Consider the following 26,161-nt stretch of genomic DNA (forward strand, 5'->3'; position numbering starts at 1 on the left):
ATTGTAATGGACTCCTCACTGGCCTTCCCAAAAAGACCATAAGACAGTTGCAGCTCATACAGAACGCTGCCGCTAGGATTCTGAGCAGAACCAGAAAATATGAACATATCACACCAGTCCTCAGGTCTTTACACTGGCTCCCAGTTAAACTTAGGATTGATTTTAAAGTATTATTACTGGTATATAAATCATTCAATGGCCTAGGACCTAAATACATTGCAGATATGCTCACTGAATATAAACCCAACAGATCACTCAGATCATTAGGATCATATCAGCTTGAAATACCAAGGGTTCACTCTAAGCATGGCGAGTCTGCTTTTAGCTATTATGCCAGCCGCAGCTGGAACCAGCTTCCAGAGGAGATCAGATGTGCTCCTACAGTAGTCACATTCAAATCCAGACTCAAAACACATCTGTTTAACTATGCATTTACTGAATGAGCACTGTGCCAATGTTCGTCCGACTGTTTGTACTGTATTTTATTTTTTATTTTTCTAAACTGTTTTAATTATTCTTATTTCTTTTTATTATTTTAATTTCTTCTATGTAAAGCACTTTGAATTGCCATTGTGTATGAAATGTGCTATATAAATAAACTTGCCTTGCCTTGCCTTGCCTAAAGAAGGGTCGAAAATGAATTTTGATCATAGTAATTCCTCTACCTTTTCCCCTATATACAACAGTAGGCTACCATATTTCACTACTGTATTATGACACACAGCTATAATAAATACTGTACTTACATTTAAATGACTGCAATGTAAGATAGTTGCTTTCCTAGGACTATTAGGCCATATTAGGTGGCACGTACCTAACACTGAGTGCAATTATTACATTTATTGTTGTTTTATTGACATCTTTCCTGAAGTCATTTAAATATTGAAAATATGCACAATATTTATGATGCAAGTATAACAGTGACACTCCAACAGTGAAGTACACTTAAACAATAGATAGAACTCAGTGTCTAACACTGCATACACACACTATTAAATAACTGTATTCAATTCTGTAAAAATAGGGGAAAAAACTCTGCATTCTGTGTGTTCTTTCCTATATAAAATTGTCATTTTAGACCAATAAAGTCAGTAAAGGGCCGTGGCCTACTGGTTAGGGCTTTGGGCTTCAGGCTTGTAACCGAAGGGTTGTCGGTTCGATCCCCAACCAGTAGGAAAAATGTGGCTGGGGGAAGTGGTAGAGCACTATCCACAGATGAAGTGGTCTATCTAAAAAAAATAAACTGAAAATGTATTGTTTGTGAAAATGTTAACTTTTTAAATTTAAAATGAAACAATTTGCAAAAGTTAAAACATATATGAACATATATGAAAATATATTTACATATGTTGAACTAAAATATATTTATTGGGCCAATATCAAATATTTGCATATATTCCAAAAATATATTTTGAAAATATATTTCAAATATATGTATTTTGTGTATGGCATACATGACTGTGAAAGCCTAGTGGAATATACTGGTTTACTGTTGCTACAAAGCACCTCAAACGTTTCAATATCTTGCATAGATTCATTGTTTTAACCCAGCTCCTCCAGAAGTGCCAAATGTCACAGCTTGGTTTCTTGTAAACGTCCATGTTTTCAGTGCACTCCTGACTCTGACTGCTGGATATTGCAAAACACAAACCAATAAGACTGGAGGCTTCCGCTTTAAGTGAGCTGTTGCCATTTTTATGCATCTGTGACTGCGGTAAAACACTCTATGACTCATCACACGTTGTTATAATTAACCAGATAGTTGAACAATGACTGCCCTTAAATTGTCAGTTTTGTTTCTTGATAATTTCCCTAGAAGTTGTATCAATTCAGTTATAAGGCTGTGATGCAATACAATGTAAAACAAAAAGTAAAAAATTAAAAGTAAATTTGTGACTGTGACTCATAATGAATAGATCATTCTGGCATGTGATCTCAATATGAGAGTCAGTTCTTTGTGTTTTTTTGTGTGTTTTTTGCAGACATGTGAGGAATATACACTACACTGAAACCCGAGGTTAAGTGTTTTGTTTTAGATCACATGAGAAGTGTGATCTTGGATCATACCCAAAACATTCATGATATCATCCCAAAGCCTGAACCACTAAGTTACCACTGACCTTGAGACTTCAATCATGCAAGTTATAACCACAAACACACAGGCTGACAGCATGTAAAGTCCTTCTGCGCTGTGGATGACCACTGATACCATGTGATACCTGAAAGGGGAATTTATTTTTTAATTGTTTTTATGTTTAATTATTTGTTTGTTTGCTTTTTATTCATTTACGTGCTTGCTCTGGTTTCAGAAAAGATCTCAACAGCGTCTCAAACTGTGCTCGCGTTTTCCAAGATACCTGCAATCAAAGGTCAGAGATCGCAATATGAGTTTAAATATTTCTCAGTGTTATAGCTTTGTAGGCTACTCTTTATGTATGTCAACAATGGTCTGATTTGTCTATTTTTATTTCTCCTGATTCTTTAAAGGGAAAGTTCATCATAAAATGAGAATTAAGTCATCATTTACTCATCTTGGTATCCAGTCAGAAAGAAAGTTGACAGATGTGAATGCGATAACTTCTTCAAAAACAATGGATATATTTACCTCAGAGGAGAAGGTACATGGATTGTATTTGATTTTTGCGTTTTTATTAATCTTGATTTCTCACAGGAGACCCTAGGCCAAGGTCAGGATTTTCATAAAATAATTCTTTAAATTTCCTTTTGTTTTTCACCGTACCGCCAGAACACTTGGAATATACGGCACATGTTGCATGGGATCATTCTGTGATACTTTTACATCTTTTAAAAAAAAGATTATGCTGGGCGTTATTCACTGCCGTTATAGACAGACGAGCGCGAGCTGGGTATTTATTTTTTTATTCTCCTTTTGTGGTCCGAAAAAATAAATGACATACTGCATTAGAACAACACCAGGGTGAGTAGCCTACATGATGACTTAATTTACTCCTGGAGTGTGATGTGTGTAATGACTTTGCATGTTGGTCTTGTGGAAGGTTTCACAGCCTCTTTTTTGTGGGTTAAACCATCAGTGGTTTGTTCAGTTTCATCAGAACCACGTTCTGATCTCATGAAGCGAGTACACGTGAAACACGGCGCTCCGCTGACTCGAAACACACACTATATGATGCTGATGTGTGATTCTGCCAGGACATCTATCCTTACTCTGAGGACAAACAGGTTCTGTTCTTCCTATATGAAACGAATACACCCCAATTTCACCCTCACCCTTTGTAATTCTTCACTCTTTATCTCAACTGAGATGAGAAGAACCTGAGCCGACACTATTTCAGTCAGGCGTGTTGTTCCTGTATGATCATGTCCATCGACATCACAGCTGCTGACTGGAGAACCTTCATCTGAAGGACACTCGTCTGTGTTTCGTAAGTCAAGCATCACCATTACAGCTCATACTTAATGTTAGCCATTTGAAGAAATCCCTAATCTTAAATAAAACTTTGGCCTGGTTTACACTAAAAGTATTAAGATGCGTTTTGGTCGATCGGATCACAAGTGGACGATGCTAAATACAGGTGTAAACGGGGTCTAAAACGCTTCGAGCTTGTCCACTTTCGACCGCTTCCAGAGGTTGTCGAAAACGCATTCGACCATTGCTATCGTAGTGTAAACAATCATGTGATCGAATGCGTTCAAAGAGCCACAAAAAGACCGTCAACTCTCCGTCTGCTGAACTAATGTGTAAATATCATGGGAAGAGCTCTAGCCAGACGGGATTTAAACTTTGTCGGCAGGAGACCCAAGTTTGGTTTGAAGACCAAAAACGTACCAAGCACAATGTTCTCTCATCATTCCTGATCTCTAACACACACTCACAGCGTTCGGCCATTTTTTTGTCCATTACAAAACGTTCAGCGTTTTGTCCATTACAAAAATGTGACAAAATATAGCAAAGACCTAGTTAAAGTCTCATTTTAAATATGTTTTAGCTGAGATTACATTAGATGTCTGTATTTAGTAGGTAACTGTCAAATGCATCAAAGGCAGGAATCCTCAGATAGAGCTTTGATGTTTAGTACAGGTCTTTCAGACTTATGTGTGGATCATTTCTTACCATCCTGCTATTATGTGTACTATGTAATGCTGGATAAGTTGACAAAACCTATAAAATCCAACATAATTGTGATTAAAATGAAAACTGGATGTCTGCAACATCCCTTGATGATGACATCCACCGCCTGCGCATCTTACTCATGTCTGATTGAATGAGGGGAATTCTGTTTAAAAATCCACACCCTCGGGGGCTGTTTTATCAAAGCCAGGAGGACTTACACCTTCACGTTGTGACAAGAACATGATAGGCCTTGCTCAAACCCTATGTGTCACTCTAATTAATGCCGTATTCTCGGAACCATGAACAAAAACTGGAGTTACGTCTCCTTTTTTTAACTCTAGGTTGCCTGGAGCGGATTCTAGACCACCAGTTCCCATGGAGTCTGATTTTGATTGACAGGAGGTCTGTTTGATGTCACAGACCCTTTGTCAAATGAACAGATCATTGTCGCTAACAAAGAAGCTGTAGTTATTCGATTTCTTTATGACGTGCGTAATTACAAGATTCCATAACAGCGAACTATAATTAAGGAAGAATTGTGTTTTGTTACAACAATCTGCTTTAAACTTTACACTACAGTTAAAAGTAAGGTCAGTAAGAGTTTTTCTCATCATCATATTAGGATGATTTATGTAGATTCATGTGACACTGAAGACTGGAGGTGAAAATTCAGCTTTGATCACAGGAATAAATTACATTTTACAATAGGTTCAAATAGAAATCCATTATTGTGAAGTGCAACAATATTTCTGTTTTTACTGTATTTTTTTTATCAAAGAGCAGAAGAGACTTCTTTTTAAAAAACTGTAAAAAAATCTTTTGAACAGTTGTTTACACTGTCTGAATGAATAACTTAACCACAAACAGCAACAACATTTCTTGCTTATTTTGAAACCAAAAGTAAATGTACAAGAAATGTCTGGGAAAAATGGGATATAAAGGATGCTTTCCATAAGTGCGTGATTTGATATGTCTCATAATGTTGAAAAAGAAAGTCCCTTCATTAAGATCAGAGCAGGTTTAAGTGTAAACGAGTAATCCGTGAAAAATCAGGCTGAAAGTCCCAGGATTTGGTTTCCGTAGCCTTAGGAACACGTTTTTAGTCTCAGGCAGGAATGGGCAGGTCTCCCGCAGGTGTCTGTACTACAACCAATTTCATCTGGAATGATCTTACTGATTGGCGACCAGGTCAAACCAAGTTAAAGCTTTAAAGTCCCACATCAGTAGCTTGTACAGCCTATTATTTGTTAAACAACCTCGGGAGAGTTTCACATTTGAAACGCCTTGTAGTGAGTAACGCAGCAACAAAGCAAGCCGTTTTCTGTTTGAACTTTACTGAATGAACTTTTGAATCTTCTCTTTGCAAGAGAAGTCAAGAGGGATTGCTTTGAAGTCTTGTGTGCATGGATAACGAAAGGTTTTTGAAGAACATACTGGGTGCGATGGGTCTGTCATACACTGAAAGCCTTATAAAAGTATCATAAAAATTAGGAGCCATTTCACAAATCTAATATGGTACCTTTAGGCTCTTTGCATTAGGTTTGAGTTGAGAACTACAGCAAAGATTTTTTAACTTAGGCTGTTCATGCTAAAAAACGCATGGACAACGTGTAAAGCTTGACCACCAGGATATTCTTTAAAAATTCTCCTTTTATGTTCTCCAGAAGTAAGTGACAAAGGCGAGTCATCAACCTTTTTGACTGAAACAGAGTTCCCAAACACTTGTTTGTGCACAAGTCATGATATAGCTTAGTGCAATTATCAAATCAAATAAATGTAGTCTGATGCACTGCATCTTTCAGAGTGAAGTATGTCGCATATTTCATTATACTACGGGGCTGTTGAATGCTTGAATCTGATTGGTTGATGAACGTTCTAAGGTGTGCAATTATTTTCAGGGAAACGCATGGCTAAAGTAGTTCCAGGTCTTTCTTAACCGCATTACATGTCTAAGTTGCGCTTTATTTGATAGGACATGCACTTTCGTGTACTTACAGTGCACTTACAGTATGGGTAAAATAAGGTAACTACATGGGTTGAGGTTATAGGGGTAGGTTCAGGGTTAGTACCTAGTTATAGTAATTATAGACTTATTAGTATACATACTAATTAGTCTATAATTACAATAACTAGTGGGAACTGGGACTGTAAAATAAAGTGTAACTGTTTTGGTTTCGAGCTACACGTAAGTTACCTGTTACGATGAGGCAGGAATGAAGCAGAGAGAGAATCCATATGCAAGCATTACATTTAATAACACAAACAGGTAATCCAGGCAGACAACTGAACACAGAACTCAGGACATGAACAGGGAAACAGCTATAACGACCGACAAACAACAACTAAAGCACAGAGGTTTAAATACAAATGCAAACAAGCTAAACAAGATAACAAGGGGGCGTGGTAAATGAGAAACACCTGGGGAGACTAATCAACATAACGAGGAACTGCTAAACATGGGACAAGACAGAGGAACACAGACATGAATCATTACATAACCCCCCCCCCTTAAGAGTGGCTTCCAGACACTCCCCAGGAAACAATAGTTCAGGAGGGTGGTGGAGCGGAGGCGGACCCGGGGGCGGGATGGAGGGCCAGGCCCGTGGAGCGGAAGAGGACCTGGAGATTGCGGCAAGACGGGAGGCCAGGGTGGAGCAGGCATTGCAGGCGACCAGGGCGGATCAGGCTGTGCAGGCGACCAGGGCGGAGACCATGGCACAGGAACAGACATTGGTTCAGGAACAGGAACAGACACCGGCTCAGGGACAGACACCGGCTCAGCGGCGGCCATCTTGTCCGAAGACACTGGCTCGGCGGAGACCATCTTGTCCTGAGACACTTGCTCGTTGGAGACCATCTTGTCCTGAGACACTGGCTCGGTGGTGGCCATCTTGTCCGAAGACACAGGCGTGGAGTCGGCCATCTTGTCCGAAGACACAGGCGTGGAAAGAGGAAGAGGAACAGATTCAGGCTCAGGCTCAGGATCAGTATCAGGAACAGATTCAGTCTCGGCGGGACGAGACTCTGGACGGGCGGACGTGACGTGAAGCTCTAGCTCGGCAGGACTGACGTGAAGCTCTGGCTCGGCAGGACTGACGTGAAGCTCTGGCTCTGGCTCGGCAAGACTGACGTGAAGCTCTGGCTCGGCAGGACTGACGTGAAGCTCTGGCTCTGGCTCGGCAGGACTGACGTGAAGCTCTGGCTCTGGCTCGGCAGGACTGACGTGAAGCTCTGGCTCTGGCTCGGCAGGACTGACGTGAAGCTCTGGCTCGGCAGGACTGACGTGAAGCTCTGGCTCTGGCTCGGCAGGACTGACGTGAAGCTCTGGCTCTGGCTCGGCAGGACTGACGTGAAGCTCTGGCTCTGGCTCGGCAGGACTGACGTGAAGCTCTGGCTCTGGCTCGGCAGGACTGACGTGAAGCTCTGAGCTTGACGGGACTAGCGGCAGCAAGGTTTTTGAACTGGGTAGGACCAGCGGCGAAGAGGACTCTGAACTGGTTAGGACCAGCGACGAAGAGGGCTCTGAGCTGGGCAGGACCAGCGGCGAAGAGGGCTCTGAGCTGGGCAGGACCAGCGGCGAAGAGGGCTCTGAGCTGGGCAGGACCAGCGACAAAGAGGGCTCTGTGCTGGGCGTCAGGACCAGCGGTGAAGGCTTTGTGCTGGGCAGGACCAGCGGTGAAGGCTTTGTGCTGGGCAGGACCAGCGGTGAAGGCTTTGTGCTGGGCAGGACCAGCGGTGAAGGCTTTGTGCTGGGCAGGACCAGCGGTGAAGGCTTTGCAGGCATGACGCGAAGAGACTCAAGCTTTGCAGGCATGACGCGAAGAGACTCAGGCTTTGCAGGCATGACGCGAAGAGACTCAGGCTTTGCAGGCATGACGCGAAGAGACTCAGGCTTTGCAGGCATGACGCGAAGAGACTCAGGCTTTGCAGGCATGACGCGAAGAGACTCAGGCTTTGCAGGCATGACGCGAAGAGACTCAGGCTTTGCAGGCATGACGCGAAGAGACTCAGGCTTTGCAGGCATGACGCGAAGAGACTCAGGCTTTGCAGGCATGACGCGAAGAGACTCAGGCTTTGCAGGCATGACGCGAAGAGACTCAGGCTTTGCAGGCATGACGCGAAGAGACTCAGGCTTTGCAGGCATGACGCGAAGAGACTCAGGCTTTGCAGGCATGACGCGAAGAGACTCAGGCTTTGCAGGCATGACGCGAAGAGACTCAGGCTTTGCAGGCATGACGCGAAGAGACTCAAGCTTTGCAGGCATGACGCGAAGAGACTCAGGCTTTGCAGGCATGACGTGAAGAGACCCAAGCTTTGCAGGCATGACGCGAAGAGACTCAGGCTTTGCAGGCATGGCAGCAGCCATCCTGGGGATAAGAACCAGGCGTGGCCGCCTACTTGGCTGAAGATAACCCTTAAATGCTGCTGGATTCATCGTTTGGTCGGTCGTTCTGTTACGATGAGGCAGGAATGAAGCAGAGAGAGAATCCATATGCAAGCATTACATTTAATAACACAAACAGGTAATCCAGGCAGACAACTGAACACAGAACTCAGGACATGAACAGGGAAACAGCTATAACGACCGACAAACAACAACTGTAGCACAGAGGTTTAAATACAAATGCAAACAAGCTAAACATAACAAGGGGGCGTGGTAAATGAGAAACACCTGGGGAGACTAATCAACATAACGAGGAACTGCTAAACATGGGACAAGACAGAGGAACACAGACATGAATCATTACATTACCTGGTTGCCTTAAAATATTGAGTTCATTGAAATAAAAAAAACTGAATTAATGCTATGGAGTTTGACTTAATCAACAGAAACTGAACTACATTATTTATCTAGGTTGATTTGACAAAAGAAAGAAAAATTGTGATGATGAAATAGTTACTTGTAATAATGCATAATTTACTGTTTATTTAGTATAGTAAGTACATGTAGTGTACCTTCGTCGCCTTAAAATAAAGTGTTACCAAATATTTAAAAGTGTTGATAATTATAATATAAATTTACATGTATGTTATAATATATATTATAACTTTTATCATAAATAATAATAATATTATTATTTTAATTTTAAAGAAATTATCCACCCCCCATTTGGGAATTTGCTGAGGCCCCCTGTATTTGGCAATATCCCAACACCAGCCAGAAAAAAATAATGATGAAAAGGGTACTTTATGGTGTTGAATAGGCCCTGGTGTCATGTTGTGTTTGTTCAGTGGGGTCTGTGGTTGTGACTCAGGCTTGGACTTGATCATTCCAGTGAATCGTGCAACTCTCTGACTGTGATTCAGATGAGCTGCCCAAGACATGAGTCACCTGAAGAGAGAGAAAGAGCAGAAGAAACAAACAATGAGAGAATCGAGTATGAATAGATTGATATAACACGCTTCCAGCCATGTCACTCCCTTAGATTCGGTTACACACTAACAACTACAGCTGACGCACACTTACAGATTTAGATGCAGTGGCTGCGGGAACTTTTTTGGAGATTAACTCACGCACACTCTCTCTCTCTCTCTCACACACACACACACACACACACACACACACACACACACACACATACACCTAAAGCGATTCTGATGATAGACTGTCAGACTGTGAGCACTCGCATAGCACACAAGGACAATTCCCAAATTGCTCAAGAGAAATCTAACACACAAAACACAGAGCTATCTATCTATCACACCAGACAGACAGACAGACAGACAGACAGACAGACAGACAGACAGATGCTTTATGTCTAACTGTAAGCCTATAAATATGCTTAGATACTGTACTGAGCTTTTGGACACTGGAAAACTACTGGGTCAATCTGTACAATGTAAGTTCACAGCGCCATCTGCTGGATAGGGTGAAAAATAAATTATTTTATTACATGGAATTTTCCATAACCCATTACATTGTGTCGTTGAAGACACATTTGAATATCACCAGAAAGTATGATGTTTATTTATTTATTTCGTCTTGCAGCAAATCTAATTAAATTCAAGGCTGAATGAACCGCATGGGAGAGTGTTTTTGTGATATGCAAATAACATGGTTGTTTGTTATGGTAATTTACACCCCTGACTTGACCAAGACCAAATTACTCTGTGTGCCATTAAAGTAGAATGATGAATACATTATAGGCTACAGGCAATGAATTACTTTATAATTCTTTATACTTTATCACTTTATAATCGTAGTTTTATTTAGCTTTTTAAAGTTCTTCATTTGTACAAACTGAATGAGTGTAACTGATTGACACTTGAATTCATTTCTGTGGCCGGTAGGTTTGTGTACAAGCAGCAAGTGATGCTTTTAAGTCCCACAATGCTCATGGGGCTGAACGATTCCTTCTTCTACCTTTGGAAACACACCCTTCGGCCATTTAGAGGCGCTGGGATTTCTTCACAAAAGGTCCAGAAGTCATTCCTATCCCAGCTCTGATCATGTGTCAGGTGTTTGCCTTCACACTAATCCATCCAGTCCTTTGGTGTGGTGTTCTCTGGGCTCCTCACGTGACCTGCCATTCAGACATCATTTCATACTGTTCCTACAATGGAGCGTTTTTACAATGAGAAAGCAGAAGCGGAGAGGTTTGGCTTTGTAAGGTAATACAACAGTAGGCTCAAATGTCAGGCGGATAAATAGTGGGAAAATGATCAGGGTGTGTGTGTTTGGGGAACAGAAGCTGCTCCGCTTATGTCACTGACAATCTCATATTTACGTTTTAATCTGAGTCCATGAACCTGTTCTGGGAATTTAGCCTACTTCATTGTCCTACCCCCCAAAAAATCTAAGAGCATCTTATTTTACTTTTATGTTTAGTATTGCATGATTAATCAATAGTGTATGAGGTTAGATTGGCGGCACATTTTTCTTCATACATTTCAGTACTTTGGCATATGTAGTGCAATCTGTATTTGCTAAATTATTATGTATGTGTAGTTACAGGGAACATCTTTAAGCCTATAATCTCTTCCACAAACTGCCAGGAGCTTAGGAAGGCTTCTTCAATTTATTTAGGAAATGCTCAGACATTAATATTACTTCTTAATGTCTACACTTCCTAGATAGCAAAGATTGTAAGATTTTTCTAAAAAAAATAGATTGGTTTTATTTGGCACAAATTTTCCATAACAGCAACAACTTTTCTCACTTAGTAAGAGGAGGCAAGACTAGAAAATATTCTAGATGATGATGATGATGATGATGAAGATTATTATTGTAGTAGTAGTAGTAGCTTATCAAAATCAAATCATATAATATATCAATAAGTTGTGTGTAATCAAATAATTATTATGAATTTATTATTGTTGTTGTTAATATTATTAGCAATTGATATTAAAATATACAAATTAATATTATTTTATATAGAATCTGGTTTAACTTAACTTAAAGCATTATTATTATTATCCTACTATATAATAATATTAATAACCACAATAACACTTATTATTGTTTTTTATTAATATTATTTTTATTTAATATTTCAGAAATTGCTAATATTATTAGGCTTGTAGTAGTAGTAGTAGTAATAGTCGTATTTGTTTAATATTTTATATAATTGACATTTAATTATACAAACTGTATAGCATTTGGTTTAACTTATTTATCTATGCATCTATAACAGTTACTATTGTTGTTACATTATTTAATATTGCTTAAATTACTACCATTATAGCTGTAGTATTACCACTATATATTGTAGTATTTAACAGTTAGGTACTATATATAATATTAGGCTATATATATAGCTGAATTAAGTAATTATGAATTTTTTATCATTCATTCATAAACTGCTGTATTTGATCGTAGTGTAAAATGTGATGTTCACCTCCCTTTAAGAGCGCTGCGCCTTTAAGCGCCATCCAGAAGCGCTGCTGGTGTGTGTGTGCGCGTGTGTGTGAATGTGTGTGGTGAGTGAGAGAGTGTGTGTGTGTATGTGTGTGTCAGCCGTACCCATCATGGCCCCTGAGCAGCAGCTGATCAGACGGACCGGCGCTCCGCCATCCTCCTCCAGCGAGCCGCGGCCCCGGTGAACCGGCTCCATGTGTCCCCCATTCTCGGTCAGATATCTGAGCAAGAGGGCCGTGCTCCAGCCGCCCAGCGCGAACATGAATAAGGATTATTCCATTAATCTCTCGGTGCAGCAAGTGCTCAGCCTGTGGGTCCAGGGCACGGTACCGACCCTACAGCACTTCACAGGTACGTTCACGAGAGGAGAAAGATCGGGTGAAACGGGTTCATGTGTGTCATCCAGACGCGCGCACACGCCTCTCCACACACCGGTCAGTCTATTGTACCGGCAGGAACACGAGCAGCTGTGCGCATCCCATCTGAACAAGGTCACACTTCACATCACACACACTGTATACTCTGTGCTTACATGCTAAATTAATAATGCTTTATCTATAGTATTGCATGCAGTCCTTAATGCAATAGGAAGTGTGTATTGCCAGTGAACTATAATACATCGTGGCATCGTGTGTGTGTGCAGTCTGCTTTGATAGCCTGCCTATATATAAAACATCATAGTGAAGAAGACCATGGTAAATGTGGGAAAAATATAATTTTATATTGGAACATGTTCAGAAAACACTGTAATGATATTGCCAAAGAACTTTTCGTAATAGTAGCATTTTTTGTTGTTGTGGCAAATAGTGGCAGCTATAACATGGTAATCATTCGGTATCAATGTAGCCTATGTATCATTTTAATATATTGTGATATTTTTTTTTTTTTTTTTTTTTTTTACAGTATTTCAATATATACTATGGTATTACCATCATAGTTGTGTCTAAATTATAGTTTTACCATGGCACCATGTCCAAAAAAAATACTTTTTTTGTTATCGGAATAACTATAATATGTGTTATAGTAAGAATAGTTCCCCATGCACCTGACTGTGAGATGTCTGTTTTTGTGTATTAGAAGTAAAAGCTTTGACCGTAGACCGTAGTGCTCTAATGCATTCAGCCAGTCTGATGTGAACCTCTAAAAAGCATTGTGCCACCCATCAATCTTTAGTTAATCTTGAGTCATTGCATGGTTTCTGGCGGCTCTCGGCTCGTGTAGTGGAGTAATCATTAGTAATTACCTTCACCATATTGGTCTCCACATGATACTGTGCTCATGGGCTTCTGTTGTTGTGCAGCATTATACAGTCTTGCCTTGTAGATTGTGTGCTAGTGACTAGTGACATGAGTGAGACCAGGCTACGAACACCGTGTAAAACATCTATTCATTGACAAGGGTGTAACCTTCCATGGAAAAACCTCCCCATAAACTCCCAAAGAATACTTAATTTCCTATTCAAGGGTCCAGATTAGATGGGTGTATGAACAACTACAGCAATAATATTTTCCTTTCCTTAAATTATTTTGTTGTGTATATGAAACGGATGTTGTGATTTGTTTTTTACTGATTGCAGTGGCTCTTAATTGGTGAGTTTTGACCCTAGACAGTGGTTATGACCCAAAAAGTGCATAAAACCACGAATATACACATATATAATAGAATTACTAGACATGTATAATGTTACAAAAGATTTCTATTTCTCTCTCTCTCACACACACACACACACACACACACACACACACACACACACACACACACACACACACACACACACACACATATATATATGTATATATATACAGTAGGCTATACAGTCAATTTTTTAAATATCTTGTTTACATTTGTGCGATAGAGTTTTTGTATTTTGTTGGGTCACAATGTAAAATCTGGGTCCTGAAGCAAAACTGCTTTATGATTCCAGCATAAAACTGGAGTCTGGATGAACAATGTGATGTAATATAAAAGCCAGACCACGGCAGGTAAGTGAATGTGACTGGAAGGCAGCATGAAGTATTTCTAGGGAACAAGTGTACGCCGGTTTTACGGTGCATGAGGCACGACACACACCCATCCTTTCACTTCCGCGATTTGCCCAGATTATAATTTTTGCAATCTTGTGGTGGACATCTGGCATGACGCAACACATGATGCAACTTATGAGAGAATTGCAGGACGGGTAGCATGTGAGATAGCAAATAATTCACTCATGAATAAAAAAAAGTGATTTATTACTCACCCACCCTTGTGTCATTCCAACAGTGCTCAAAAAGTAGCTTAATTTCGCAAAATGACGTAATGCGGCAACAGTCTTTACATCTGTTTTCTCTCAATCCGTGCTCACATTCTGTATTTTAATACAATATATAGCCGAATGTCCAATAAAAGCTATTCTCATTTACATATTTTCTGTCAGATATCAGAAAGAGTATTATTTAGTGACCGACTAGCAGTCCAAAAATCACAAAATTTGCTAGTTGAAAAGAAGTCACTAATCTAGTGACAAAGAAAACACTGCATTCCAAAGCATGGCACTCAAAGAGAAATTTTTAAGAATATTTTGATAAATAAAACCAGTTCAGAGTGACCAAAAAAGCACCATGAAAAAACCAAACATGTATTTGTGCAACTGCATAATAGTAAATGATGACAAAATATCGATTTTTGGCTGAAGAACGTGATGGGGTGAGGTGGCACCTCAGCATTGGTTAGAACATGAACCTCAGCCCCCCCGCCGCTGACAGAGACAGCTGTGTTCAGATGTGTTACGCATCACTTTTTGTGATGATGTGAAGGAACAGCACAGGTGCAGAAGCACAGAGACTCAAAGAGAACGCAGGGAGATTATGACTCGAGAGGAAAGTTAATGGAGTTTCCTGTTTTGGTCAGTGAAACAAGCCTATTTAGTCATTTCATTTCCTTCTGCTGTTTATGAAGGAGACAGAGTTCTGCCTACTTAGCAGTTGTTTGTGCCTTTGGGTAAACAGTGTGTTCTTCTAAACGTTGGTTTTCAAAGTCACATGATCCATCAGAAATCATTCTAATATGCTGATTTGCTGCTCAAGAAACATTTCTGATTATTAACAATGCTAAAAAAACAACTGGGCTGCTTAACATTTTTTTTTCTGGATTCTTTGAGCATTTAAAAAAAATAAAAAAAATATTTTGTAACATTATAAATGTCTTGTTTAATTTAATGCTTCATCCTTGCTGAATTCAAGTATTCATAATTTATATATATTAAAAAAACATTTTAATGCATATTCCAAGAATAAATATTTCTAAGAAAACTGGTTTCCTGTGGAAAAACTCGGTCACAACATTAGGGGTTGTGGGTGATTCTTTTTTAGCAAGTCTGTATTTTTATCGTCTGCCAGACACTGCTAATAATACGATCTCACTGTGATATCAAAACCAACATAGAAACATCCATTATACCCCCAATGAAGTTGTAATTATCTCAGTATGCAGCTATTGAGTTTCCTGTGTGGAAGCAGAAACTTTATGCTTTCATAAAAAGTTGAAATCCTGTTAGCAGTAGACATGTGTGACAACTTTTGCTACTTCTTGTTTGGTGATCATTATCTCGTTTAGCATTTAGCTATGTTTATTGTGGTTCGCCACAGAGTGAGATAGCGCTAGGTTATTGCATGTTTGTTTATGTGTGCTCACTTAATTGGAATAAGAATTTTGTCTGTCTGTACTGTGCTGATGTTAAAGAACGTTGTCACTGACTATGACCATTGACAGCTTGACAAAAGAGGCTTTTTGTCACCTCGGAAACTGCTTTGTTGACACGGCGAAAACCCAGGGTGTTCAAAGAGGCCTTTCACAAGCGAACACTTTACATTGACCCATCCCTCTTGTTTTGTGACAAGATGACCTTCAAAATATGTCCTGATGATCTATGTTGTTGTATTAGAGTAACCTACCATAACCTGTCACGCGTTTCTGTTCAGTGTTTACTTTTGTTTGGTTCTTCATAGTTTAATAGTGTTACATGTATTTGTAGGTAAAAATGAGTGTCTCTCTGTGGGTCAGTAGTACATTGAAGGAATACTTTCCATCAGCATCATTCAGTTTTGGCTGATCATGGATGATCTGAGGCTTTTCTGCCCAGTCTGGCCCAGTTTACTGATAACAGAGTGTGTGTGTGTGTGTTTACAGACCTCCAGCACTGTCTGGACGTTAAGTCTCACTTAGCATGTGAGCGGCAGCTTATAGCTTAATCAATACATTTTGTTTGTGTCAGTCTTTAGTCATTTACACATAGATAATGCTTAGTCATGGCCTAATGGTTAGAGAGTCAGACTGGTAAACCCGAAGGTTGCGGGTTCGATTCTCAATACATGGAGGAAATGACAGGACCTTGACCTTGAACAAGGCACCTAACCCCCAATCACTCCCTGAGTGCCACTTCAAAAATGGCTGTCCACGGTTTGCTGTGTGTGTGTTCACTACTCACTACTCTTAATATGTGTGCACTTGGTTAAATGCAGTATGGGTTACCATTAGCCTAGAAATCTAGATGCACCCAGCAACATGTATTTTGCAGCCAGGGCAGTCTAGCAACTCTCCATTGACTTTCGAGGAAGGAAGATGTGTTTGTAGTTTTGCCGGGCAGATATGGCAAAAGTTGAATCTATCAACTAGCTCCGCTGTTGGGAAAACGCTCTGGTTGGTTGAAGCGCTGTCCTATTGCGTGCCGAGGGAATTGAGCTGTGTCTATGGTGAGTTGCCAGACCTAACATCTTGATGTAGGTCTGGCTTGCCAGGCTAGGTTACCATACTTGGCCTTCACATGTCACTCATTATCTAATGCACAGAGAATATACAGTATATATCAGCTACCACTCATTAGATCTAGCTTTCTGTCTGTCAGCTTTAAATCAGGCACAGAGATAAAGTAGTGCAGTAAGGTTACTTTTATTTGATTAAATTATAACATTTATTTGAATGGATCAGCCTATCGCGAGAGATTCATTCAAATAAATATTAGAGAGAGAGAGAGATGTGTGTGTGTGTGTGTGTGTGTGTGTGTGTGTGTGTGTGTGTGTGTGAATTATGAATTACCTGCATCTTTGCAGTGTCTCTCTTCTAGCAATGATGTTTAATTACTTAAAAAAACTGTGGTTACAACATCCTTGCTGAGTAATATAATCTAGCGATTTAGTAGCAAAGTTAATTAATTAATATTTATAAAATAATGAAAGCAGCGCAATAATATAGAACGGTGATTAAACTGACCTGTGCATTAAACGGCTTTATTGCACACCCTCCAACCAATCAGAATCTTTAGACAGACCATATAAATATATATACTGTGTGTGTGTGTGTGTGTGTGTGTGTGTGTGTGTGTGTGTGTGTGTGTGTGTGTGTGTGTGTGTGTGTGTGTGTGAGAAAAATCATTCTAATAAGCTGAGAATATGCTTGAGTTGCTCAAGAAACAATTTATATGTCGAAAACCTGTTTTGCTGCTACATATTTTTGTAGAATTCTTTGATGACTAGTTGAGCTCAAAAGAGAAGCATTTACTCAAAATAGATATCTTTTGTAACATTATAAAAAGTATTTGCTGTCGCGTTTGATCAATTTAATGTGTACTTGCTGAATAAAAGTATTAATTTCTTTAAAAAAACCTACTCCAAACTATTGAACCGTAGTGTATCACAGATTCCACAAAAATATTAAGCAGCAAAAATGGTTTTCCTCATTTATAATAATCAGAAATGTTTCTTGAGCAGCAAATCAGCATATTAAAATGATTTGAAGGATCATGTGACACTGAAGGCTGGAGGAATGATGCTGAAAATTCATTTCTGTGTTGAATGAACACAGGGTGTTAATGGCACAATGTTTCTTCATGCTTCAGGGTACAAGCGCTCTGATCAGCACTATACAGTGTTTCATGTGCAACTATGCAGTTCGTTATTTGACGCGTTTGCTTTGACATGTTAAATTACAGCTGTCAGCAGTATTTCTGCCCGAGCGTGTTGGTTTCTCAAGCATTTTTCATTTATGTGGAGCTGGATTTCCCAGAGTTCATGACAACAGCAGTTTGATCATCATTGTTGTTGAGCAAAGATACCGGTCCATGTCATGGAATCTTCTGGAACGATCCAGAGCCGTCTGAATCTCTCTCAGTGGAGACAGACTGTCCATTTACTCTCCTCTGATCTGTGTGGACCAGGCACTTAAATAATAACAGTCTCCAATCCAATGGAGGACTGAGAGACATATATAGAGTGATAAAGAGAGAGAGAGTATATGAAAGTGGACCAGACAGTTTATGAGAAAGCGAGGTTGGTGATAGTGGGAGAGTATTTATCGAGGTTCACTTTTGTAAGAACAGTGTGTTCTGCTCGGTTAAGATGGGTTCTGACTGGAGACTCTCACAAGCATTTCTTCAACTATGAGCATCGTCTTGTGAACATTTATAAAAATGTTGTTTATTTAATTGACTTTATTCCAAGTGTGCATATCCATACATCATAGTAGAATTCTGTCAGTTTTGTCTCTTTTTCCCCCACTGATTTATTATTATTATTTATTTATTTTTGCCAACAAATGTCATGTGCACCACATCTGAATTTGTGTTTAATAATATTATGTGGTGGAAATCACATTTGAAACATTTTGGACTGACTCATTCATTTGTCTTCAATTCCAGCATTCCTAAACACACACACACACACACACACACACACACACACACACACACACACACACACACACACACACACACACACACACACACACACAATTTATTATATTTTCATGCTTTTTTTGCATAATTTGACAAAATTACAGCTTGATTGGAAATGACAAAAAAAAAATCACCGGTCATTCTAATATGATGATTTGCTGCTGAAGAAAAAAATCATATTATCATCAATGTTGAAATCAGTTGTGCTGCTTCCTATTTTGGTGGAAACCGTGATGCATTTTTTTTTTCATGATTGTTTGATAAGTAGAAAGTTCGAAAGAACAACATTTAATCTTTGTCTTCATCTCCTGCTCTTCTCCTTGGTAACCAAGTACACTACCTTAATAGTCCTAGATTATATTAGTGGGTAAATTGCTGGTTGTGGTGAAAATAACATCAAAACTCAGTGACAGCCATAATTTTGTGTATAATCAAATATTCACATTATGAGATTGAAAGTCTGGGTGTGGGATGAGGGTGAAACAAAGTCACATAAAAGGTATTTTTAAAAGGAATTCAAATAAATGACAGATTAATGTGATCTCATAACAAAAACTGTTGCAGTCTGTTCATTTTAGACATAGACATAAAGTGTGTTGCAGAACTGTGTTAGTGTTTCTTTAACACATTGTATTTCCTCTTCACACAAGAAGCAGAAAGAAGAACTTTTTAAAGAAAAAAACATACACAAATAACTATTCTACTAAACTACTTTTACACACCTACTTCTGTATTTTTTTGATGCATTCTTGGATTGAACAGCCAAAAGTTAAACATTTTATATCAAATTGGATGGCCACGCATCTGACATATTCATGCATGTGCTTCCTGAATGAAATGCAGAATTAACCAGCTAACTTTCTAACTAGTTTGTTCTCTCTCTCTCTGTGTGTGTGTGTGTGTTGTCTCTGCAGAAATGTGGTACTGGGTGTTCCTGTGGTGTCTATTCTCCTCTCTGTTGGTTCACAGCGCCGTGGGTCTGCTGATGTGTGTGACATTGCAGCGTCATAAGAGAGGACGGCTCATCACACTGGTGCTCATCAGCGTGGGCTTCCTGGCCTCGCTCACCGGAGGGGTCATCACCAGTCAGTACTCGCACACTTCTGCTTTTCTTATCGGACAATATCAGCACATTAAGTCAAGTGTGCATGTTCTCGAACACAACATGAACTCAAAATTAATAAATGTGCATGGTCTTTTTGTGCATGATTCATTATCGCACAATTTTGCTGTTGTAATCAAGTCACCGTGAGACTGGGAAATGTTTCTGATCCAACAACATTTTTACATTTTCTCATTCATAGTTCACAGCCATGATGCTAGTGTGTTCTGGGAGGTTGCTGGGGTGTTGCTATATGCAGTTGCTGAGGTGTTCTGTGTGGTTTTTAGAGAGTATCTGTGACTGATAAAATGCATTAGAATGGAAAATGTTTTAGCGACATTGTCTAGTTGGGCAGGGTGTCAATGAACTATAGCTGTTAGCTGTTCTCCAGTCTAGCACAAATGTAGTTTGATTCAAAAATAACCCTATGCCGAAGTGCCCATTCCCAGAGGTCTGCTTTAATATTAATATGGATCTGGCTGAGAGAGAGAGAGAGAAAGTTAGAGACAGAAACATTTAGTCAGTTAATGCGTGTGTGTGTGTAATTGATTAAATTTTTTTAAAGAGCTACTCACACCACGATACACATTAATATTCATATACATACTGTATACATTAAAACAGGGGTGCCCAATCCTGCTCCTGTCGACTGTCCTGCACAGTTCATCTCCAACCCTAATCAAACACACCTGCCTTTAATTTTCAAGTGATCCTGAAGACATTAATTGGTTGCTTCAGGTGTGTTTGATTAGGGTTGGAGATGAACTGTGCAGGACAGTCGTCAGGAGCAGGATTGGGCACCCCTGCATTAAAGGATTAATTCACCAAAAAATAATTGTCATTAATTACTAGCCCTCATGTCGTTCCAAACCCACAAGATTTTTGTTCATTTTCCAGACACAAATGAAGATCTTTTAATGAAATCTGTTAGTTTTCTGTCCCCCATTTACAGCTACGCATCTATCACTTTGACACTTTGACACTCAAAGTTCATAAAGAGGTCGTAAAAATATTAATCGCTTTATGAAAAGATTGAATTGAGGCTTTTATTCACCTATAAACATTGATTAGCGAACATAAACATAAGCTCAAAGGAACCTGCTTGACACGCAAGAACAAACTCTTGCTGAAACTCAAATGTGCTGCGTAACACGAGAATGAACCTCATTGGTTCTTGCAGAAGCTCAAACGTGCTGCGTAACATGACAATGAACCTCATTGGTTCTTGCTGAAACTCAAATGTGCTGCGTAACACGAGAATGAACCTCATTGGTTCTTGCTGAAACTCAAATGTGCTGCGTAACACGAGAATGAACCTCATTGGTTCTTGCTAGAAACTCAAACATGTTGTGTAACACGAGAATGAACCTCATTGGTTCTTGCTGAAGCTCAAGCATGTTGTGTAACACGAGAATGAACCTCATTGGTTCTTGCTGAAGCTCAAATGTGCTGCGTAACACGAGAATGAACCTCATTGGTTCTTGCTGAAACTCAAATGTGCTGCGTAACACGAGAATGAACCTCATTGGTTCTTGCTGAAGCTCAAACATGTTGTGTAACACGAGAATGAACCTCATTGGTTCTTGCTGAAACTCAAATGTGCTGCGTAACACGAGAATGAACCTCATTGGTTCTTGCTGAAACTCAAATGTGCTGCGTAACACGAGAATGAACCTCATTGGTTCTTGCTGAAGCTCAAACATGTTGTGTAACACGAGAATGAACCTCATTGGTTCTTGCTGAAGCTCAAACATGTTGTGTAACACGAGAATGAACCTCATTGGTTCTTGCTGAAGCTCAAACGTGCTGCGTAACACGAGAATTAACCTCATTGGTTCTTGCTGAAACTTAAACGTGCTGCGTAACACGAGAATGAACCTCATTGGTTCTTGCTGAAACTCAAATGTGCTGCGTAACACGAGAATGAACCTCATTGGTTCTTGCTGAAGCTCAAACATGTTGTGTAACACGAGAATGAACCTCATTGGTTCTTGCTGAAGCTCAAACGTGCTACGTAACACGAGAATGAACCTCATTGGTTCTTGCTGAAGCTCAAACGTGCTGCGTAACACGAGAATGAACCTCATTGGTTCTTGCTGAAACTTAAATGTGCTGCGTAACACGAGAATGAACCTCATTGGTTCTTGTTGAAACTTAAATGTGCTGCGTAACACGAGAATGAACCTCATTGGTTCTTGTTGAAACTCAAATGTGCTGCGTAACACGAGAATGAACCTCATTGGTTCTTGCTGAAACTCAAATGTGCTGCGTAACACGAGAATGAACCTCATTGGTTCTCTCATGTCAAGTGAACATGCTTGAGCTTCTGTTTATCATAACGTATGTGTGAGTTGATGAACAGAGAACATAAATTGCAGAGCCAGGCTAAAGTGACATCCAGTCTAAAAAGTCTGTTAAGTAACACATGATGACCCACATTTATATATAAACTCATGTTTCCAGTTTTCAGCAACATGGTGGGCATGTTGTGACACGTTACATACCCGAGGATGGTATTCAATCATAAGAGACCGCATTTACATATAGAAGAAAACAGAAGCAAAAACAGCCTGTTTAATTGTAAGTGTCAGAGAGAAGGTAAAAAACAAATTGTTTTTGGTGCAAGAACCCTTGACTAACATTATAAGGAGACTGCAGGGATTTAAAATGTACAAACGTGTAGAATGCAGCCCCTTATAAATGTATTATTTTGGCTTCAAATGTATCAACTTTGCAAACAACCACAGTCACAGTCACAGAAAAAACATCTCTATTTCAATTTCAGACGTGCGATTTCCCAGAGGAAGATTTAATCATTCAGATGTTGCTCTTTTGTGGCTCTGTAGACTTGGAGATCTCTTGGAGGTTATGTGTAATTTATTTATCAACTTTGCCTTGGATGTTTCTTCTGAATAGATAATTCCCTAAACACCTACAGTATAATTGAAAAATTATTTCACACCAAGTTTAATTTTAATTTTAAACTGTATAAATTACTAAATTATATATGGTTTGCATAGCAACCACCCAGATCACCCTAGCAACTGCGTAACAACACCCTGTCAACTAGAGGCCTAAATCCAGAATTCGGAAAGGCACGGAAAATGAAAAACGTATTCTACGGAGCTCCTAAAGGGACATTGTTAGGCTTACTGGGGTAGTTGTTTACATTAGTACATCAGCTTTCACTTATCACGTGAAGACAGTTAGGAGAGATGATTGACAGGGCGATGTCGGAGGATTTGGTGTGCAACATTCCTGAGCGTCATTGTCATGTATCTCCTCATAATTTTTTTCCCATCACCATGTTCCTTTAGGGGCTTCGTAAAATCCGTTGTTTCCTTTCCAAACATCTCAGCAAACACATAACGTTCCCGTTACGTTAGTATTTGGTTCCCGTTTGGTTATTTTTTGAGAACCAAATAATAACGTTCCAGGAACGTTCTTTTCAGGTTTTATTTTTTGCAACCATAAAATAATGTTCCCAGAACGTTGCAGGGAAATAACCTAAAAATAACTTACACAGAACATTTCCAAATGGTTATTTTTAGGTTATTATTTTGCAACTGGGGTAATGATATTGGAGAAAAAAGGTTAGGGGAACGTTAGAACAGCGTTAAAATAATGTTAGGGGAACGTTAAAGGAATGTTAGAATAACGTTCTACAAACCAAAAACGTACGTTCTATTTCCGTTGAGAAAACCTTTCTGGCTAACCACAAACAAACCTTAAAAAAAGAACGTTCTGGGAACCAAAAAGAGCTGGGATAGTATTCGGCTTCGGCCACATCCCTACTAGCATGCATCCTTAACACTCAGCAACCACCCAGGACACCTCACAAACCGCATAGAAACAACCTAGCAACCACAAGCTTTCAGAATAGAATTTCTCAAGCCGACACCAAAGTTTGTCTTCATGTATTATAATTGTCATCTGTCCTGTGTCAGGTGCGGCAGTGGCGGCTGTGTACCGTGTGGCAGGGAAGGACATGGCTCCTCTTGAAGCTCTGGTGTTCGGGGTGGGCCAGACCGCTTTCACCGTCATCATTTCATTCTCACGGATCTTGGCCACTCTTTGAACGGACGGAAAGCATCATTGATTGACACACCCAACAGCCAATCAGCCGGCAGAAGAGCCGGGCTCGAGGTGAGTGTGGTTAAACCACAGAGGTTTGGCCTGCGGTGCAAAGAAATGAGCTTTAGGAGTCACTAATGGCCAATGGACCTCTATATGAAACCTTCTGAGAATTTAACGTTTCAAGAAGCAAAAACAGCATTATAGGCCAATTACTGAAACTCACTCAACGTGCCAACTGCCTCGATGGAGGATTGAGATGAATCTTGGGATGTCTGTTCATCTTTGCTGAACATTTTTGCACACGGATTGCTTCAGCTTTATGTAAACTGAGTGGTGTTGGGCCATAAAGCCAGGATGGATGCATCAAAAGCATCTTCTAATAATTTGTCTGTCTCTGTATCCTCAATCAGTGTGGGAAAACATTTTCTAATCCTGCTCAGCTGAACGGCGTGAAACATCCCTGTTTGTCTGATTATGGATCTTCACTCTGGGCCAACAGTATTATCACATCCAGTTTTCTTCTCCATAAGAAATGGCTTCCACATAGCACTTTCTGCATTTTGAAAACTGTCTAAAAAGTGTAAGATCTGAAGGTTATGCAATATGGACCTTAATTTAAGGAGGTTAAGGAGTAATCTGGTCTCTTGTAACCTATTTAAATGTATCCATAATGGAAAAATGCCTTATTTATAATATGGGAACACATTGGAACATCAGTGTGAATTTTTTAACTCCAGTATTTAATCAAATGTTGGTCTAAAAGCAAAGATGACAAGTATTGAAAAAGTCACTATGGTCTACAACTTTTTGTTCTGTTATGAGGTAATCCATCACCTGCGATAATATCATGGATTCCCATTCCCTGCCAAATCTGAGCTTGTCCTTGTACAAATGTTATTTCATAGTAATCCCATTTCATCCAGCATTACTGTGGCAATACTCTCCCTACTCGAATATGGGGACTTAAACCTCAGGCCTTAAAAGACAAGACAGACACCTTCGTCCTGGACTCGTTCTACAAAGTTTGAGAGGTTGGCGTACGACTATGTGAGTAAATCAAGAGGAGATTTTCTCCTTTGCATTGGCATTACAGGTTTATTTTGAATATTGTTATTTTTAGGATACTTGGACAAATGTATTGTACTTGAAAGCTGTCGCGTGGAAGGGCACACCGATGCCATAATGAAAGCGGTCGCATGTGGGTCTTTGCCAACATACGTGTGAAATTGCACTGTTAATAATTTGCCTTCCATAAGTTTCCACCAAAACAGTATAAACTAGAGTTGTGTAAGGTACAGGAGCGAACAGGTTAAACGGAGAGCGTTTCGCGACCGGTGTGGAATGTGACGAGAGCGGTGTGTTTTACGAAACCTCACTGCTGCCACTGGCTTTATTATTGATAAAATATTGTATTTGTTTCCCTACGCGTTTCATTTTCATGAACACCATTCATTTTTGATGTCTTAACGCTAATAATAACCTTATAGTTGAAGACTATTCGATTTGTTTTGAATGTAAATGTTTGCATTTGTATTTTTTGGATATTTATTTGCTAGCACTTTCTATGAAGCTTTATATGCAATGTATCATAAAGGTATTTATGAAGCCTTATAGTATACAGAGTAATCAGTTACCAAGGCAAAAATAACTATTATTTATTTCTCTTAATATTCATGGTTAGGGATTCGAACAAACTTGTATTAAATATCGGGTTTGAATGAGAACGCTTTTTACCTGGTGTACAGATCGGGTTAAAAAAAATCCATAGTGATGAATTATTATAAAGCTTCATAATAAAGTGAGTTTATTCTATTTTTATTTTAAATCCGCCTAACAACCACCCACAACAAACAGTATAAAGAGTATAATGCATTAAAAACAGAATTTATTGTATTATATGAAATGTTATGCTGCTGTTAAAAGTGTAACTATGATTAGGAAAGTATTATAATACATTATAATAGTTTTATATATGTAATGCATTTTAAAGGTATTTTAATGCATTATAATGCATTATAAAGTTTTTCATAATAGCCTACCTTACAAATGCAACTATTATAATGTATTAAATTAAATATATATATATATATATATATATATATAATTTTGAAACAAGAACAAACTCAACTGCATTCACATTTAAAATGATTTAATTATTTTGAAGTATTATTTACATGTTTCATTTCATGTAGCCTTTGAATCTCTCCAAGGACTGATACCAAACTCCACCTGTTTATTTCAGTATTTAAGCATTACTAAACAAACCGTTCATTCCATGTGTGGCAGAGTGACGTCTAAAACAATGCATTGTATGAAACAAGTGAC

The 26,161-nt window shown here is 39.3% G+C and overlaps 1 protein-coding gene across 2 annotated transcripts; it reads left to right on the top strand.

Annotated features, from left to right (window-relative positions):
* Nucleotides 1–11,952: 11,952 nt before the first annotated feature.
* On the top strand, nt 11,953–25,839 carry LOC309491837 (transmembrane protein 170B-like). 2 transcript variants are annotated; one of them, XM_082190862.1, is made up of 3 exons: nt 11,953–12,302; nt 19,572–19,742; nt 23,707–25,830. In XM_082190862.1, the coding sequence occupies exons 1-3, from the start codon at nt 12,146–12,148 to the stop codon at nt 23,835–23,837; spliced, it is 459 nt and encodes a 152-aa protein (XP_082046988.1). In that variant the 5' UTR covers nt 11,953–12,145; the 3' UTR covers nt 23,838–25,830. The 2 variants fall into 2 exon arrangements, with proteins under 2 accessions (XP_082046988.1, XP_082046989.1); XM_082190863.1 differs by having other exon boundaries at nt 12,202–12,442; nt 23,707–25,839.
* Nucleotides 25,840–26,161: the final 322 nt, after the last annotated feature.

This window comes from Leuciscus leuciscus, assembly GCF_965113295.1.
Source record: "Leuciscus leuciscus genome assembly, contig: HAP1_SCAFFOLD_620, whole genome shotgun sequence".
In the NCBI taxonomy this organism is placed as follows: domain Eukaryota; kingdom Metazoa; phylum Chordata; class Actinopteri; order Cypriniformes; family Leuciscidae; genus Leuciscus; species Leuciscus leuciscus.

What these genes read in the sequence shown, in the direction of transcription:
- LOC309491837 (XM_082190862.1), top strand. Translation starts at nt 12,146, where the DNA reads ATGTGTCCCCCATTCTCGGTCAGATATCTGAGCAAGAGGGCCGTGCTC. An exon ending in GACCCTACAGCACTTCACAG is followed by an intron (nt 12,303 to 19,571) that starts GTACGTTCACGA and finishes TTGTCTCTGCAG; the next exon opens with AAATGTGGTACTGGGTGTTC. An exon ending in CACCGGAGGGGTCATCACCA is followed by an intron (nt 19,743 to 23,706) that starts GTCAGTACTCGC and finishes GTCCTGTGTCAG; the next exon opens with GTGCGGCAGTGGCGGCTGTG.